General features: G+C 38.5%; 4 protein-coding genes across 5 annotated transcripts; 2 read left to right on the top strand and 2 right to left on the bottom strand.

Moving 5' to 3' along the window:
• The first annotated feature begins 279 nt into the window (after nucleotides 1–279).
• Nucleotides 280–2600, top strand: LOC117187359. Of its 2 annotated transcripts, XM_033389876.1 has the most exons (4): nucleotides 281–708; nucleotides 786–1388; nucleotides 1446–2000; nucleotides 2382–2599. In XM_033389876.1, exons 2-4 carry the CDS (start codon nucleotides 833–835, stop codon nucleotides 2543–2545), a joined length of 1275 nt encoding a protein of 424 aa, XP_033245767.1. In that variant the 5' UTR covers nucleotides 281–708; nucleotides 786–832; the 3' UTR covers nucleotides 2546–2599. The 2 variants fall into 2 exon arrangements, with proteins under 2 accessions (XP_033245766.1, XP_033245767.1); XM_033389875.1 differs by having other exon boundaries at nucleotides 280–708; nucleotides 786–2000; nucleotides 2382–2600.
• A 1841-nt stretch (nucleotides 2601–4441) lies between these two features.
• Nucleotides 4442–5202, bottom strand: LOC108155885 (abnormal spindle-like microcephaly-associated protein homolog). Its single transcript, XM_017287021.2, has one exon. The coding sequence runs from the start codon at nucleotides 5074–5076 to the stop codon at nucleotides 4639–4641; it is 438 nt and encodes a 145-aa protein (XP_017142510.1). The 5' UTR covers nucleotides 5077–5202; the 3' UTR covers nucleotides 4442–4638.
• A 3336-nt stretch (nucleotides 5203–8538) lies between these two features.
• On the bottom strand, nucleotides 8539–11175 carry LOC108155883 (DNA replication licensing factor Mcm5). Its single transcript, XM_017287019.2, has 4 exons — nucleotides 10893–11175; nucleotides 9727–10837; nucleotides 8841–9662; nucleotides 8539–8780 (listed from the first exon to the last, which is right to left on the bottom strand). The coding sequence occupies exons 1-4, from the start codon at nucleotides 11045–11047 to the stop codon at nucleotides 8664–8666; spliced, it is 2205 nt and encodes a 734-aa protein (XP_017142508.1). The 5' UTR covers nucleotides 11048–11175; the 3' UTR covers nucleotides 8539–8663.
• Nucleotides 11176–12050: 875 nt separating this feature from the next.
• On the top strand, nucleotides 12051–13881 carry LOC108155884 (protein arginine N-methyltransferase 1-B). The gene is made up of 4 exons (XM_017287020.2): nucleotides 12051–12162; nucleotides 12225–12500; nucleotides 12568–12797; nucleotides 12857–13881. The coding sequence occupies exons 1-4, from the start codon at nucleotides 12160–12162 to the stop codon at nucleotides 13476–13478; spliced, it is 1131 nt and encodes a 376-aa protein (XP_017142509.1). The 5' UTR covers nucleotides 12051–12159; the 3' UTR covers nucleotides 13479–13881.
• The last annotated feature ends 3401 nt before the right edge of the window (nucleotides 13882–17282 follow it).

Below are 17282 nucleotides of genomic sequence, written 5' to 3' on the forward strand. Positions count from 1 at the left end.
AAAATTTAAATATATTTTTTAGATAAAACGTGTCACAAAACTTGTGTAGCTACTATATTCAAAAGTAAGAAAGGCAGCTAAAGAAATTTAATTGGCCTGCACACTCCAGAAGTCTACGGAAAGCAAATAGTTTTAATCTTAACTAAAAAAAAGGACACGTTACTACAATTTAAATGCACGTTGTTCCTTAGGCTTTAATATTCACGGACTAATCTAGAACATTATAACACAATTTTAAAAACATAGTCTTTAAAAGAAACAGAAACAGCACAGAAGAAACGAAAAACCGCTTGTAAAACCTTTAAAAAATAAATATTACAAATTACTAGAAATTACTAACAAATACAAATTCAAGCTAAGAAACGGGTGTAGAAGCTTTATTGGGAAAAACGGATCTCTCGGGGACCTACGCAAAAAAGTCAAATTTTAGATCCAAAATTTGTAGGATCAATGCGGATAATACCAAGTCAATTATTCTAATCAATCTGTAATTGCACATAAAATTTAGCTAAAATGCATGGCCCCTTTAAATACAGTTTAAGTTCTGAAATTCTTACATTGACGAGATTTGAATTAATGAATCTGATATTGATACTGAAGTCTCTAATGGTTTGTCAGGTTTAATACTACACGAATCTAGTGCTGTGGTTGGCTCAGCTGGGGATCCAGGAATATTTTTATTATCAGATGCTGGCGCCTCAAATCATGGTAAGTAAATATTGTTCGTACTGTAAAGTAGATGACAAAAAAGATGTTCTCTTTTATTTTAATATATGTTCTTGTAGAAGTCGTATCATCCCAAGAGCAACTAAATAGCTTCCCTCTAAAAGAGATGACATCTATTACCGAGAAAGAACTAGTTTCTAACACGCAAAAAGAAGCAATAGAAGAACTTTGTATACAAAAAAATTCTTCAGTTGTTTATAATTATGAATGCAAAACGAAAAATCAAATATTATCAGATGACTGCAATAATAAGGAAATTTCAGAGCCATTCTCTGAGATAAAACAAGAAAATGTCTCACCTAAGTCATCCGGATCCGAGGAAGCTGTTAAACAAATTTCAAATCATCTAGCTTTTTTGAACTCTTACGATGAACCATTAATAAGGACTATAGATTCTTTGAAAGAACAAGCCAGCATTGAAGAAGGTGAAATTATTGTATACAACCAAATGCCACTTAATGAAACCAGAGAAAGTTCTGCCCAAAGTGACTCTGTGGTTTTCGGTGATGTTGAGTCAGAAAAATTCAAAATTAAAGATAGTAACAGCGAAGAAGAATCTGCAAGGGCACCGCTGATACGTCATTACACAATCGCTGGAGACGATCCCAGAAGCATGTTTAGGTCTGTCACCCTTGAAGATGCTAGAAATGATATAGAAATTGGTAGCAAAGATCTTATGACTGCTTCTAGCATCAACAGCACTAACAGTTTATTTTTAGACGACGAAATTTCGGAAAACATTCGCAAGAAAATGTTGGCCTTTTCGCTATCTGAAACGGATTCAGATTGCATTGACCCAAGAAATATTAACCAAGAGAACTTTGAAATAAACACGGCTATGGCAGATATTTTGGGCACATCTACTGAAACTGAATCTACAATTGTATCGGCGGCCACGAAAATACAAGCGGGAGCTCGTGGGTTTCTTACCAGGCGACGAATGCGACGCGCTAGTGCCGGTACTAAATCCTCAACGCAAGAGACAAAGGCATCCTTTGGAAACGCTGCAATTAGCGAATCTTTTGAGCGACTCATTGAGGAAGAAGCTGCGAAAAAAATACAAGCCGCATATCGTATGCACACAAGAAAACTTAAAGGACATAATCGAAAAATGCAAGGTATCAGCTTAGAAAGCAATTTAGCCGCCAGGCGTCAAAAATTGCAGCGCGGGGACGCGCTTCGAAATGACTCGACGCCTGATGAAGATAACATTCCTCTTAAAAATGGTGGACATACACAAAAACTCCCAAAGTCACTTCGAAACAAAGAAAAGGGTAAGGTGCACATATGTTAAAGAAATATATTTCATATTAAATTGGTATCTAAAAGAGTTTTTTAGGGATCTGTATACTTCTGTTTTTTTCTTTGTACATATAAGATAGTCCATCTGTTTGAAGCTGATAATTTCTTTCCCAATAAGTACTATATACATATGTACATACATACATACATATATGTACATACATACAGTACTTGAATAGTAGAAAAATAGTTGGAAAAAATATTCCCCCTCGTTTTCCATAAATTTGCATACATACTACATACTATATGCAGTTTACGACTTAAAGTTTAATACAAAAAACCTTGCTTTAATTCTTTTGAAATTTGAATAACTATTGCCTTTTCTATGTTATATTTCTGTTTCATATTTTTAGCAGGTGATGGTGTAAAATTGAAATCTAGCATGGAACTAAAATGGTTGACATTAAGGCAGAACTCAATGCCAGTACAAATTGATTGCAATATTTTAAGAGTTATTCCTAAGCACAAAAAAAAACGTATAAAAAGCGCAGAATATAAGAAAATGGCATCCAAATAGCTCGACCCATATTTATGCTAAACTTTGTTCAAATAAATGATCAAGTATATATGTACGTATATATGATTTTAGTATATTGTATTATTCGGAAGTATTTTTATAGGCTTCTGTTAAGCTTGTAAGTGTTTTTAATAGCTGTTGAGTTTTAAATAAAAAATCTAGCAGGTTCTTGGTGAGAGATCGAAAAAGAGCTATAGAAGAAGACCGCTAGAGCAGCTTAATTTGCAGCTAAGCCGAGAATGAACGATAGATGGGAACGAAGAGGGCAGAGAGAGAGGTGAGGCATATGCAGTAAAACAATGATTGTGTACAGTGGGCAGTGCAAATAGCGGAAAATAATGGTTATTTACGTTAAGCTGGACCACTGGCTATAATTTACGGATTTGACGCCTAAATGTGGTGCTGGACATAAAAGCATAATCTTTGATTAGCGAGCAAGCGTTAGATAACTAAGAGCGAGCTATGATAGAAGCGCAACGACCTGAATTCTATTGAAGAGCGCAAAGATCTCGTTGCCAGCTGCTGCTCCCAACAAGGATATTTTTAAATAGTTACAAATAACGTTAAATCGGTACTAACCGAATGAATCGGGTGCATACTAGATGCCAAGCTCTGCTTTATCGTATTTTAGGTATTGAGCCCTATCTGTATACCATAATAACTTCGTCAGGATCTGCCCTGCCGCGATCAATTCGCAGAGGTCCATCAAGTACCTAGGGGTCCCCATCGACCCCTAGCCTGTCCTTCAAGGAGCACCTGGAATACGTCCACACGAAGACCGGTGGGACCGCAGGAGCACTATCCAGGATGCTGCTCAACACCAGAGGACCAAAACAAGCAACGAGGAAGGTATTGACGAGCGTCGCAGATGCTCTACGCCGCACCAGTGTGGGCATAAGCCGCGAAAGTGATGAGCTAAATGCGAGGAGTGGAGGCAACGTACAGATTGTGCGCCATTAGGATCGCGTGCTCGTTCCGGATCATCTCGGACGAAGCAGCGCAAGTCATTGCCGGGAAAGTTCCGCTTAGGGAGCTAATATATTCCATCAAACACTGCAGTTTTATTTTTTTATACCCGATACTCAAAATGAGTTTTGGGGTATATTAGATTTGTGGTGAAAATAGATGTGTGTAACGTCCAGAAGGAATCGTTTCCGACCCCATCAAGTATATATATTCTTGATCAGCCGAGTCGATTGAGTCCGTCCGTCCGTCCGTCCGTCTGTCCGTCCCTATTAGCGCCAAGTGCTCAAAGACTATAAGAGCTAGAGCAACGATGTTTTGGATCCAGACTTCTGAGATATGTCACTGTTGCACTGTTGTCACTGTTCCGCGCCCACAAAGAACGAAAATCTGTGGCATCCACAATTTTAAAAATAGGAAAAAACCAAAAACGCAGAGTCATAGATACTGACCATATCTATCAGATTGCTGAATCTGGATCAGATCGGATCATTTTTATGGCCAAAAGGAACAAATCTATTTGCAGTGGCTACGCAGCGCCCGACGTCACGCTCAGACTGAAATGTCTCTCTCGCACGCACTCTTTGTCGTGTCTTTTAATATTAGCGGCGTCTGCCGGAGGAGAGCCATACTGACTAAGTATCGGGTATAAATGAAGAGTTACGGTCTCCGCATAATCAATCATAAAGCTCATATAGAAACGGGCAAAAAACATCGGACCCCGAAACTAGCATTCCTTTCTTTTTTATAATTTCATCGACTTCCAACCAATTTTGCTACAGTAGTATGGGTAGGAATGTGACTGTGTACATCTCGTACATTTATTTATGTACATATATTCATATATCCTGGGTACATATACCTTTATAGAATGATTGTAGTATTTTAGCCGAAAATAAACAAGTGCATTTATAGCCTTGAAGACTAGTCGTCTAATAGTGATTTTTTTTTATTTTATACTAAGTATATGTTAATATATAACTATTTACAATGCATAAACTATAACTTAAACGAATTTACATAAAAAAAACTCGAAACTACAAATTTTGTAGTAGTACATACATACTACTGTACATGAAATCTATTAAATAACACAAGTCTACTCGTAGTTGACTCGTTGTGGTGTTTCCTTATATCTGCTTTAATTCCTTGCGAGCCCTAAAACCGCGAAAACCAGCCTGAATTTTCACAGCTGCTTCTGTGGCCATTTTTTGTTTCTTTCTAACAAGAAATCCTCGAAATCCGGCTTGAATTTTCGTAGCACAACGATCTTCAACTGATTTCGCAGCGTTTTCCTCTTTTGCTGAAATCGAGTCATCATAACGGGTGGAATTCATTTGGTGTTCTATATGGGCGCTATTATTGGGACGATGGCGCTGGTTTTGGTTCCGTTTGCTTTGCAAATTTAAAAACCGGTTTCCGAATCTGTTGCTATTAGCGGGTTTTGTTGACTGGTGAGCCTGTTTGCGAACACGATAGCCACGGAATCCTGCTTGTATCTTTATGGCTGCAATTTCTTCAGACTGCAAGGACGATGATGTTTCCGGGGAGCTTGGGTAAATGTACATGATCTTCAGCAGCACTGCGCCAGTATGCGGGTGATTTTAGACGCGTTTTAATGCCACCAATACACAAATTGGTTCGAGGCCCGAACGTGCTCGGTCGAAATCTAAAATTGTACTGACATGCAAAAGACGCGGGTTCACCGAATGTACAATGAAATTTTTCATTTTCATTCACAAAACAAAGGCCCCACTCAGCGCTTCTGCCTTTGCACACACCTACTTGCGTTCTCCCATATGGTCGATATTCATTTATGCATACATATGAATCTATATACATATATGTATAAATATGCACACATACCCGTTTTTGTTTATTTGTAAAATGGTATCTATAGATACATATATGTATGTAGTCATATGTACATATCTACAGCTCATAGATCGACTTTATACCCTTGCAGAGAGTAGTCTAATTTCGATAAAAAGTGTGAAATGCGAACGAAAAGTCTCTGAAGAGTTTATATATGTATTATGGTCCTGGTTTCTGGTCAGCATTCACAGATAACTCGATATACGAAAGTTTATAACCACCATTGCTATCGAAGATATTCGTAGTTTTTATTAAGTTATCTGTTTATAATTTTCGGCCTTTTATCTGATATAGTGATCATTTTTGTACTTGATTTGTGATCTGATTAATTTCATTGTTAAGGTTAGAGTAATTTTTTGGTTACCGTCAGAGCGTTTATTTTTATTAATAAAAAGCAGATAGATTTTAACAACCCTGCGCTGGCATATACAGGAGTTTTTTTTAGATATATGACACCCAGTAGAAGAAATATTCTATTCCTGCATTTTTTCTAACTGTCAGAGCAGTATTTCAAAAAGTTTACATAAGTATAAATTCTTGATCAGCATCAACGGCATAGTCGATCAAGTCATGTCCGTATGTATGAACAATGCAGATCACGGAGAATATAAGAACTAAATGAATCAAAATTCTTTTCCTCCCCCTTTCTTCAAAGCCAACATTCCAAAGATCTACGATTCTGGCTGGAAGCCTATAAATATTCCTATTATTCTTCAAAAACCCAACATAATGATACAAAAAACAAATTAATAATTTCCCAGTCAAACAGTAGAATTTTGTTTATTCGCTTCCCAACAGAGATTTGTATAACTAATTCTAGAAGCTCAAGAATATCCGCAAAGGCAAAGGAACTCACTACCGAGTATCTTATTGTCGAGTTACTCGACCATATCTACTAAATATCTAATAAATAAAATTTGTTTTTTTTATTTGTGGAATGCATTCCTTAAGGTACTCATTAGTCGAATTCCCCCTGATATCCCCAACTGAACACGGGGTACATCATAGTCGAGTCACACGACTAAAACGTTCCCTTATGTACGGTTAATGTTTTTGTTTCCTTACATTCATATTTGAAAAATTCGTGGTTGGGGATGGTTCAATTGAAAACACAGCTACATAACTCCCTGCAAGTCCGCTTGTTTTGCTTGTCGTATGTATGCACTTGTTTATGTAAAAATAGAAGTGGACGACAGCATGCGCATCATCCCTATCATCAATCAACAGTCAGGTCAGCGGTAATTGAAAAGTACGTACAAAAATATGAATGATTGTTGCTACATACGTATGTATCTATACAGTCGTACATGAACATGCATATTGAAATATGAATTTAAATTAAATCAACTCGACCCTGGATTCGATGCAAAGGGCAAAGTATCAATTTATTAATAAGCCATTAATACACAAACATACAAACATGCACATATGTTAATATGATTGTATAAGCACTCAATATAGAGAAACCGCACTCTCTCTGTCTTCTGACATACATGTATAGCTTTTAAGATCTAGCTTCCAGATATCTTATTCCTTCCGATGAACTTTAGGTAACCTATACAACCTATACTCAGCCAGAGGACCCACATAATGCACGACAAAGAGCCAGAATATGAGTAAGCTGCGTGACCACGCTGCGTAGCCCCGAAATTTCATTTGTTCCCTTCTGGCTATAATTATGATTCGACCTGATTTAGATTCTACCGTCTGGAAGATATGGACATTCTCTATGATTCTGTATGTTTGTTTGTTTGTTTTTCGTATATTCAAAATTGTGGATGTCACAGATTTTCGTCCTTTGTGCGATGAGGCAACATTTTGAAACAAACTTGATTCAGTTTTATATCACAGGAGTCTGGATAATAAATTTATCTTATAATCTTATAATCTCTGAGAACTAGGCGTCAACTTAGACGGACAGAAAGACATGGCTCAACCGACTCGGCTATTGATGTTGATCAAGAATATAAATACTTCCATTTTCCGCACAAATCTAATATACTCCTATACTTTAGTATCGGGTATAAAAAGATCATAAAGACAACGAGAGCTTAAGATAATAAGATCAACAATGTTAATACTGCCTGTTCTAGCTTTAAGGGTATATTCAATACGATCCGAATCGATAGCCATGGTCCTAAATCTTCCTATTTCTAGACAAACTAGGTCGTCAACTTTAAAGCTATATTGTAAGATGCAACCTCGATCGATCTACTATATCATACATATGCATATGTACAATATGTACAAATATAACAGGCTTTTACTGGCCGTCGAGCTGCAAGGATAGAGAGACTTTGACGCGGCAATGTGAATTCTATGCATTTAGTAGATTTTGTTCACCCTTCTTTCAGTCTCAGTGGAGATTGCTCAGCACTCACTAAATAGAGTTATACGGAATGTGTTCGTAGCCGATACGTTATGGAACGAAGAAAAACCTGGGCAATGCCCATGCCCATCTCTATACGAATGCCTTAAAATGAAAATACACGCCCATACATAACACTATTTTTGAAAATATATATGCGAGTATATACATTTATACATGTTCCTGTATGCATACTATATATTTATTTTATGTATATATGTATGTATGTATGTACGTGTATGTACATCCATACGAAGCTGTTCATACGCAAATGTACTAATTGAGTTTTGTATAAGAGGAAGTAATAAACGTTCTTAAACAGAAGAAAAAACATTTTTTAAATTGGCTCGCAGCCAATAGAAAATATTGGTTTTGTGGATTGCTCGAATGACGTAAGGAATACTATGTAACCAGCAATTTCGATTTTGAATATACCATTCAAACTGATACTTATAATAGGTTTGAATTATGCATTTTTTTCAAATCGAATCAAATCATTCCAATAATGTACCACGAGTATTTTGCCAAATACTAAAGGCTACCTTTTTCGTGATGGATATGAACACCAGAATACATACATACATATGTACATATGTTAATACATACAACGTACAACTAAGCTTCATAACATACTACTTACAACTTTATCGAAGTTGTCATATTAGGACAATATACGAGAAATTCTTTGCAGTACAAGCACACAGCACACAATTTATATTTATAAATGGAAAACATCCCCTTTAGTATGGCGATTTAAAAAGCCATAACCATCCGAGTATGTAATACCCATACGCATAAAAGCATTTTCTTTATTAAATTATTTTCATATAATAAAAGTACAGTGACAAAAGTTAGCTTATTCATTTATGATGCTAAAATAATGACAATAATAGTAAGTGTTAGTAAAGGTAACTAGCATATGCGGTATAGCATCTTGCGTTGCATTCTGTGCTGAAGTTCACCACGTCGAATCATCGTGTGAATGACTTTGACTACAGTACGCTCCTCGTACTTTTGATGTAAAAAGTCCTGCAGAACGTAACGAAAAGTTTTAATCAAATTCATTTTTCTATACGAATGAATTGTTACCTGTAAGATATTCTGTTCAGAAACTTGAGATCCGATAGCAAAGCGACGCTTTAATTGTTTTTCAATACGGTTAAGTGTTTCCTGGTCTTCCTCTGTGGTGAACCCCTCAGCCCCGGCCAGGCTTCCAGTCATAGCTGCATCAAGAGTCGATACTTGGAAAAGTCGAAGGGCCTCATTGACATGATCATCGGCGACAAAAGGAAGCAAGCTTATTTTTGCTAAGGACTCTGAAATTCGAATAACAGCCTCTAGCTGGCGCACTGTAATCGGAATAGTCAGCCGTTTGTCTGAATTTTTTTCCTGCTGACCGGCACCACTTCGCATCAGCACATAGCGGCTCTTAAGCTTCTCGCCAGCAGCTTCACTTAATCGTGGCCCACAATGGGTGCGACAGTAGTGTATGTACTTTTTAAATGTGGACAAAGATATTTCACCTTCGGCGGGCTCGGTTGGTGCAGATTTATTTGAACTAAGATGGACGTTTATGATGTGCTTTGCGAGAGTAATATCACGTTCCTCATCGTGTACGTCCTTAACAATAAAAATCATGTCAAAACGAGATAATATTGTGGGCATGAAATCAATATTTTCCTCGCCCTTTGTATCGTCCCACCGGCCAAATATAGAATTAGCAGCTGCTAAAACCGAACATCGAGAATTTAATGTGGTTGTAATGCCGGCTTTTGCAATGGAGATGGTTTGCTGTTCCATTGCCTCGTGTATGGCCACCCGGTCATCTTCACGCATTTTATCAAATTCGTCGATGCAAACGACACCACCGTCAGCCAATACCATGGCACCTCCTTCCATGACGAAATTGCGCTGAGCGAATAAGATTATAAGCTAAAAGAAAAAGTTTTTCAAACTAGTTTGCAAGCCTGCTTACCGTTTGGGGATCCTTCATAACCGACGCTGTAAGACCAGCCGCGCTAGATCCCTTTCCTGATGTATACACGCCAATGGGGGCTACCTTCTCGACAAACTTTAGTAGCTGCGACTTTGCCGTACCTGGATCCCCCAACAGCAGTACGTTGATGTCCCCACGTCGACACAGTCCATCTGGCAGCCGCTTGCGGGACCCACCAAAAAGCATACAAGTTATAGCCATTTTAATGTCTCGAGAGCCGAATATACTTGGAGCCAATGATTGAGAAAGGCGTTCGTATATATCTCCTGAGGCAGCCATACGTCGGAAGTTGTCCTCCTCATCAGTGGTTATATTGCTATAGCGAGAAATGGCACCGGCCCCCTCTGCATCCACTGTTATGCCCACCACCCGCATATAGGGCGCGCGAACACCCACAACGGCCTTCTCTCGACCATCCTGACGAGAGGGTTTACCCACTTTTCGAATTGAATAAATACCTTGTATGAGAACACGATTTCCTGGCACAACACGTTCGCACAGGGAACGGTCACAGAATAACTGCAAATGTCGAGGAATCTCTCCTTGAGGGACAAAGTCTGGTAGCTCTTGCAATTTTAGCGTTTGAAAATCCACGCATTTGCACTTGTCCGGCATTACGAAGAAAGGATCTAGGGGACACTTTGGTCGTCCCGCCTGTTCCGTTGTGCATTTTCGTGGCAGGGCGTAGCCTTCTAGTCCGGGATTTACTCTGAGATTTGGTATAACAGTGCTGCACGACAAGCACATAATGGACATTTTTGTTGCCTTTGCACTAATGCCGGATGCGGCCACAATTATTCCTGCAATTTTAACCAAGCGCGACACGCACTCTGATTTTAGTTCACGTATATTGGTGGGGTTGGCATTGGAGCTCAATAGTATTTGGATATCGTGCATGTGCTCTTCATGCTCGGGACGTGGAGCTGTAATTTCGTCAGCCACTTCCAGAGCAGCCTCTTCAAAAATTTGCAGATGTTCAGTTGGCTGTTTGTTCATTTTATCGGCAAGGGCCTCATCAAATCCCACCAAATCTTCCATTTCGATTTCCAGAAAATAGCGTCCATTGAGGTAGTTGCGTTTCAAGGTGTCACTACAAAAGAGTACTTAAACCTTCCATTTGTAAGTGGGATTTCTTTATAGCTTACCGGTATTTATAAAAAAAGTTGTCTTCGTTGAATGTCCGAATAAACTCCTTGTATCTTTTCTTGACCGCTTGCAAATTTATTTGCGCACAGTCCGACTGCTGATCGTTTCCGAAATTATCAGAAAAAAATACACCAGCATCATCAAATCCCTCCATTTTCTTAGTTTGTTCTAGAAACTTAAAAATTAGGTTTTTTATTGACAAATCTTAACTTCACCTAGACGCCTCGATGAAATAAATTTTTGCCGCCAAAATTAACTCCGTCACACAACATGCAACATTCTTAGATAGTATCGGGTATGCGATATTTGTATTCTCTTTTTTTTTTGTCTTAGTATTTTTATGAAATATTTTTATATTTTCTAGTATTTTTTAAAAGGCGGCTGATTGTTAATTTCCGAAGAAGAGGAGTGAAATTTTCTCAAAACACCACAACCTTTTGGCATTACTAGACATTTAAATTACGTTTTCGCCTAATCACAACAACCCAAAAACTCAACCTAGTTTTAACAGCCTCTAATACTAGTTCATTAAGTTAGTTTCTCCATTTTTCAAGAAATCAGTTTTATATATGTTTCTTAGCTTAACCACTAACCATAATGTATGGTTGTATGGTGGCTTAACAGACACCTTCCCCCTGATAGCTGTGTAGGATGGCAATAGATCGTTCCAACTATATATTAACAGTGAGATTTGCCGTTATGTTTTACAATGTGTATATATTTCTGTTTTTACACGGTAGATTGGTTCTTGAAAAACCGTGTAAAAAAATACGTTGATCGTATGCAAAAAAGGTGTTTGCTTCCCTATCACTAAAGCCGAAAAATTAGAATAAGGGAAAAATTAGAACACTTTGAAGATAAAAATTTGCATGCAAACAATGTCTTTACCAAACACGTCTGATTGCATTGATATATCACAATATACTAATACATTTCGTGTAAAAACAGAATTAGGTGCATATATATGCATATATATACATTTATATATATACAAATTGTAAAACATAACGGCAAATCTCACTGTTAATATACCGCGTAAACATTTTTTAGCGCGTTATATATATATAGGCACTTTTGGGAGTACCACTAATAATTATGCTCAAAATTGCCCCAAAAAAAACCCATCTCTAGGAAAAGTGCTGTAAAGGAATTTTATAAAGCAGCGTGTGTAGTGAATAGTTTTCGACGTTCACTTTGTACTTACATTCGCTTAGAATTTTAATTTTTTCGTCGAAAAAAAGCAAGGAAGTAATAAATATAACGAAAATGGTATGTTGTATATGTGTAGATTGGGACCATTACAAATAAAGGCAATCAACGCTATTCCCCAGTCCACTACAGATATACCCATGGAATCAGCTATCGAAAGTGCGACCGGCCTCACACCTAAGTCAAACAATGTGCTTAAAAAGTTTTCCCAGAGCGGAGCCGGGGCCGGAGCATCTCCCGATGAATCCAGTGCCCATGCTGATGAAATGACGTCGAGAGACTATTATTTTGATTCGTACGCCCACTTTGGTATTCACGAAGAAATGCTTAAGGACGAAGTGCGCACCGTCACATACCGCAACGCTATGTATCACAATAAGCATCTGTTCCAAGGCAAAGTACGATTTGTTGAAGACATTGAGTTAAATGCTTTTTTTCACATGTTTTAAATGGAATTTATTACAGATTGTTTTAGATGTTGGATGTGGCACCGGCATACTTTCTATGTTTGCTGCAAAAGCCGGAGCGGCCCAGGTTATAGCCGTAGACTGCTCGAATATCATCGAGTTCGCACGACAAGTTGTCATAGACAATAATTTGCAGGGCATTATAAAGGTCGTTAAGGGAAAAATCGAAGAGATCGAGCTGCCAAATGGTATCCAAGGCGTTGACATTATAATCTCTGAATGGATGGGGTATGCTCCAAACTTCTCTTTTCATCGGCTGATAATGATGTGCGCAATTTTTTTTTCAGATACTGCCTTTTTTATGAGTCTATGCTTGACACAGTATTGTATGCACGAGACAAGTGGCTGAAACCCAATGGGATGATGTTCCCAGACAGAGGCACCCTTTATATTACAGCTATCGAAGATCGCCAGTACAAGGACGAGAAGATAAACTGGTGGGACGATGTTTACGGCTTTGATATGAGTTGTATACGCAAAGTTGCTGTCACTGAGCCCCTCGTGGATGTGGTTGACCCTAAGCAAGTGGTCTCCACAGCCTGCTTGGTTAAAGAAGTGGACCTATATACGGTGCAAAAGGCAGATCTGAACTTTTCGTCCAAGTTTAATCTAACAATCAAACGAAATGACTTTGTGCAAGCGTTAGTCACATATTTTAATATCGAATTTACCAAGTGCCATAGGCGTCTAGGCTTTAGCACATCGCCAGACTCTACGTACACTCATTGGAAGCAAACTGTGTTTTATCTAGATGATCATATGACAGCTAAAAAAAATGAAGAAATAACAGGCACGTTCCAAATGAAACCCAACGATCGAAACAATCGGGATTTGGACTTTGTTATTGATATACATTTCAAGGGCGAGCTATCCGAAATTCAAGAATCTAACACGTACCGTATGCGTTAATTTCCATCATAATGAAAACGTAGTCTATATGCTAAACTTCTTTCAAATATGAAACATTGACTAGACATAAGATGTATTCCAGTGCGAAATGTGCAACGAACTTGTGTTGCGCTGTCTTCTAAGTTTAGAGAGTACCTTTTGTTAGTTTACATAATATTTTTACTTGTGCGCCTTTTAAATTATTATTCAAAAATACTTCTAAGAAAAGTTGTACAGTAGCACCTCAATCCTCACATAACATAATAAATAGTGCATCGAGCACACCATTGGCTGGAAAAACAAATTTTTTTATACTTTAAAGGTATACTCTTATCTCAGATAATGGTGTAACGAATAGGCATGCCCAGGATTGGAGTAACATTCCGGATCTACAGTACACAGTTAATCCTGGCTTCAAGTTAATTAATACCACACCTAAATTACTTCCAAATGAAGTCTAAGCAATTCTAAAACTAGCTATTTTTGTATTCGTCTTCCGGAAATACAAACAGTTAAAACCTAACAAATTTCTCAGTAAAATTTGATTCAGATGAGATCAAACTAGGTTTTCGCATTAAATATGCAAAAATATTAAAAAAAAAATTTAAATCTATAAAAATATGTATTGTATAAACAAAAATATGCAGAAAAATAAAGAGCCTTTACGCAGACACTTTTTTGGTTCTGCTCATCTACGGACACTTTTTCTGTGAGCGCTTGAGCCACTGTCTTTAAGTTTTTATTGTAAGACACGGTCGTGTGTTGGCTCAACCAAAGAGACCGCAACTCTAAATTTATATCCGATACTTAGTCAGTATGACTCTCCTCCGGCAGACGCCGCTAATATTAAACGACACGACCAAGAGTGCATGCTAGAGAGACAGAAAATCAGTCTGAGCGTGTCGTCGGAAGCTGCGTAGCCACTGCAAATTGATTTGTTCCATTTGGATATAAAAATGATCCGATCTGATCCAGAGTCAAGAATCTGATAGATATGGTCATTCTCTATGATTGTTCGTTTTTAGTTTTCTCGAATCTTCAATATTGTGGATGCCACAGATTTTCGTTCTTTGTTTGGGCGGAACGGGGTGGGACGAAATTTAAAACTATCTTGTCAAGGTCCGATATCACAGGAGTGTGGATATCAAATTTGGTTGTTCTAGCTCTTAAAGTCTCTGAGATCTAGGAACTCACATTTTCCAATAGGCAAAACAGACCATGAAACCTGTGTGTTAGAAAGAGACAGAGCGAGTGAGAATGAAATTGTTTTCTAGATTCTGGCTATAATAATTATACGATCTGGTTCAGATTTTGCATACTATAAGATATAGTCATCCTCTACGATTCGGCGTTTTCTGTTTTCTCGCATCTTTGAAATTGTGGATGCCACAGATTTTCGCTCTTTGTGGGGCGGAAGTGGGAGGAGCAAAGTTTTGAACAGAAGAATCAAAAGATCAGCCACGTGTCCGGAACGGAGACAGCTCGAGGTAACCAACAACCGCTATGTAAGAGTAGAGACGAGAACAAAGGAATCATGAATCAACGATGCCGGACCCAAGGGTGAGTTGGCCGATGGCCAAGAAAGTGTGCGGTAAGGAGTGCGGTAAAAACTAACCAGATAGATACATAAATGATCCAAATAAACTAACATACAAAATACCTCTCTCTCCTTTCCTCTCACATCGGATCCCATAGTTCCGTCCCTTTCCCACTCTCCTCTCGGCACATAACCCTCGCCCAGATCCCCTGTTTCCTGTATCGGGAGTGGGATGCGTTTTGGCTATTCCACCCCACACATAGAAAAATAAAACCAGTCGGGTTAGAGTGCTTATAGATTATAAAAAATTTTTGGATTAAAAATATAAAAAAAGTTTCAAACATAAAGTTATTTCAAGAAGTCAGAAAATTGTGTTGAAAATGTTAAATAAATTTGTGATATAGATACCCTGACCAAGAAGATCAAATCCTTCACAACCTAGCCGTAATGCAATTAGGTTACGGAACATTGCGAACCAACTAGGTTAGTAAGTCACAAATAGGACGGTTTCGGCTCGTTGTGGTACCGCTGTGGTCAACAGTTAACCCATCTGGATTACTTTACAAAGATGGCTGTCTTTCTGGGAATATGTCCCAGACATGTTGACATTTCTGAAATGTCAGCTATGAAGGTCGAGCCCAAGTGTTGTAGCCTTCTTCTGCTGAGAGCTGGACAGAAGCAGATGCTTTTTTCATCTATGATCTGCCATGTTTGCCGAGTTATGCGACATCGTGGCACTAATTGCCACAAATCGTCTATTAGTATTGCTCATTTATGATAAGCCTACAGGTTTCCATTGCCATACGAATATCCTCCTTGTCTTGGAGAGGGAGGATTGTAGTACCAGATCTGGCCAACTCGTCTGCAATACAATTGCCCTCAATATCCAGGTGGCCCGGGACCCATATAAGGCTGATAGCAAATTTGATGAACCATCTCGTGAAGAGATTTGCTGGATAGCATTAATAGCAAGCCGCGATTTGATAGCAGCTTAGCTGTATAAATGTTTAACCGAGTTGCCATGACGGTAACTAATGGAAGGCAGCTCAGAGCTTCCCTGATTGCAATTACTCCCTCTTGGAAGACGCTACAGTGATCTAGGACCCTGGAGGAGAGCCTCCGACCTTGTCATCCAGCTTAAGTCCATCTATAAAGAGGTTTATGGCCTTATCCGGAGATCCATCGAGAAATTCGTCTCTGTGAGGGATATTTGTATTGAAAGGAGTATCTGTTTACTCCCTATTTAATATGGATGAGTAACCTATGTGCTTTGTGTATGGACGTTTACATGCAATGACTGCATCTTTCAAGAGGCGATGCAATTACTGCAACGTCAAGTGGCCCGTGTGACACCAGAAGAAGGCTGTTACGCGCGGATCCCAAGCAAATCGCAGCCCTCCTCCCGCCCAACCGACCGAGGGGCGCTGCCATTTGACGCGCGGTGCGTAGCCGAACCAAACGCGTACAAGTTAACGTACCCAATTCTATTGAGCTCTTATACGAGTTGTAAACAATCTTTGGCTTTCCAAAACGAAAACAATTTCAATCTTGGGCCTCCGCCTAATTGCTTTCTAAGATGTACAATCTCAAGGGCTCCCGCCGCAATCCCAATCTTTGACACTCGCCTAAATGGAAAACCAATGTTTGCCCACACCCGGCTTCTCATAAACAATCTCACTCCCGGCTTTCTGCAGATCCTGCACTTTAGGTATTTTACAGTTCTCTCTTTGGATGACGAAATCCAATACTCGGGATGGCGAAATCAATTGAAATGTTTATAGAAAAACTATTCCCGAAAGGGATCAACGATGCAAAGATCAGAAAGTTCAAGTCAGTCTTGATCCAGAAGCGACACCGCAAAGTCGAGCTAAAAGTTAAGATCGCGCAAACCCTTTGTCCGGAATCCTTTGTGACCCTCTACTTAAATCTATATCAGTGAAGTTAGAAGTAAAATAAAAACTTTTTAAAAACACAATCCGCTACCGCAGTTATTTAATTTACATGCAGGAAAGATAGTTATAAGACTAATATTCGAGGAAAATTAGCACTACACTACTAAGAAACTAAAAATGCGTTCAAAATACATTTACGAATACCACTACAATTACTAATTACTAGAAAGGTGAGTGAGGATTAGTAATTTAATAAGAGGAAGATAATTAGTGGTGGATATAATATGGTAGAGGGAATTATGTTCCGAGCATAAGACCCTAAACGGTTCATGCAAGGAATAATTCGGTCTACAAAGTGGAAGGAACAACGGTATAAAATTTCTAGTGAGTCTAATA

The sequence above is a fragment of the Drosophila miranda genome, chromosome 2, assembly GCF_003369915.1.
Source record: "Drosophila miranda strain MSH22 chromosome 2, D.miranda_PacBio2.1, whole genome shotgun sequence".
Lineage (NCBI taxonomy): Eukaryota > Metazoa > Arthropoda > Insecta > Diptera > Drosophilidae > Drosophila > Drosophila miranda.

What these genes read in the sequence shown, in the direction of transcription:
- LOC108155883 (XM_017287019.2), bottom strand. Translation starts at nt 11,047, where the DNA reads ATGGAGGGATTTGATGATGCTGGTGTATTTTTTTCTGATAATTTCGGA. An exon ending in AACTTTTTTTATAAATACCG is followed by an intron (nt 10,838 to 10,892) that starts GTAAGCTATAAA and finishes ACTCTTTTGTAG; the next exon opens with TGACACCTTGAAACGCAACT. An exon ending in TTATGAAGGATCCCCAAACG is followed by an intron (nt 9,663 to 9,726) that starts GTAAGCAGGCTT and finishes TTATTCGCTCAG; the next exon opens with CGCAATTTCGTCATGGAAGG.
- LOC108155885 (XM_017287021.2), bottom strand. Translation starts at nt 5,076, where the DNA reads ATGTACATTTACCCAAGCTCCCCGGAAACATCATCGTCCTTGCAGTCT.
- LOC108155884 (XM_017287020.2), top strand. An exon ending in AGCATCTGTTCCAAGGCAAA is followed by an intron (nt 12,501 to 12,567) that starts GTACGATTTGTT and finishes AATTTATTACAG; the next exon opens with ATTGTTTTAGATGTTGGATG. An exon ending in ATAATCTCTGAATGGATGGG is followed by an intron (nt 12,798 to 12,856) that starts GTATGCTCCAAA and finishes TTTTTTTTTCAG; the next exon opens with ATACTGCCTTTTTTATGAGT.
- LOC117187359 (XM_033389875.1), top strand. Translation starts at nt 833, where the DNA reads ATGACATCTATTACCGAGAAAGAACTAGTTTCTAACACGCAAAAAGAA. An exon ending in ACTTCGAAACAAAGAAAAGG is followed by an intron (nt 2,001 to 2,381) that starts GTAAGGTGCACA and finishes TCATATTTTTAG; the next exon opens with CAGGTGATGGTGTAAAATTG.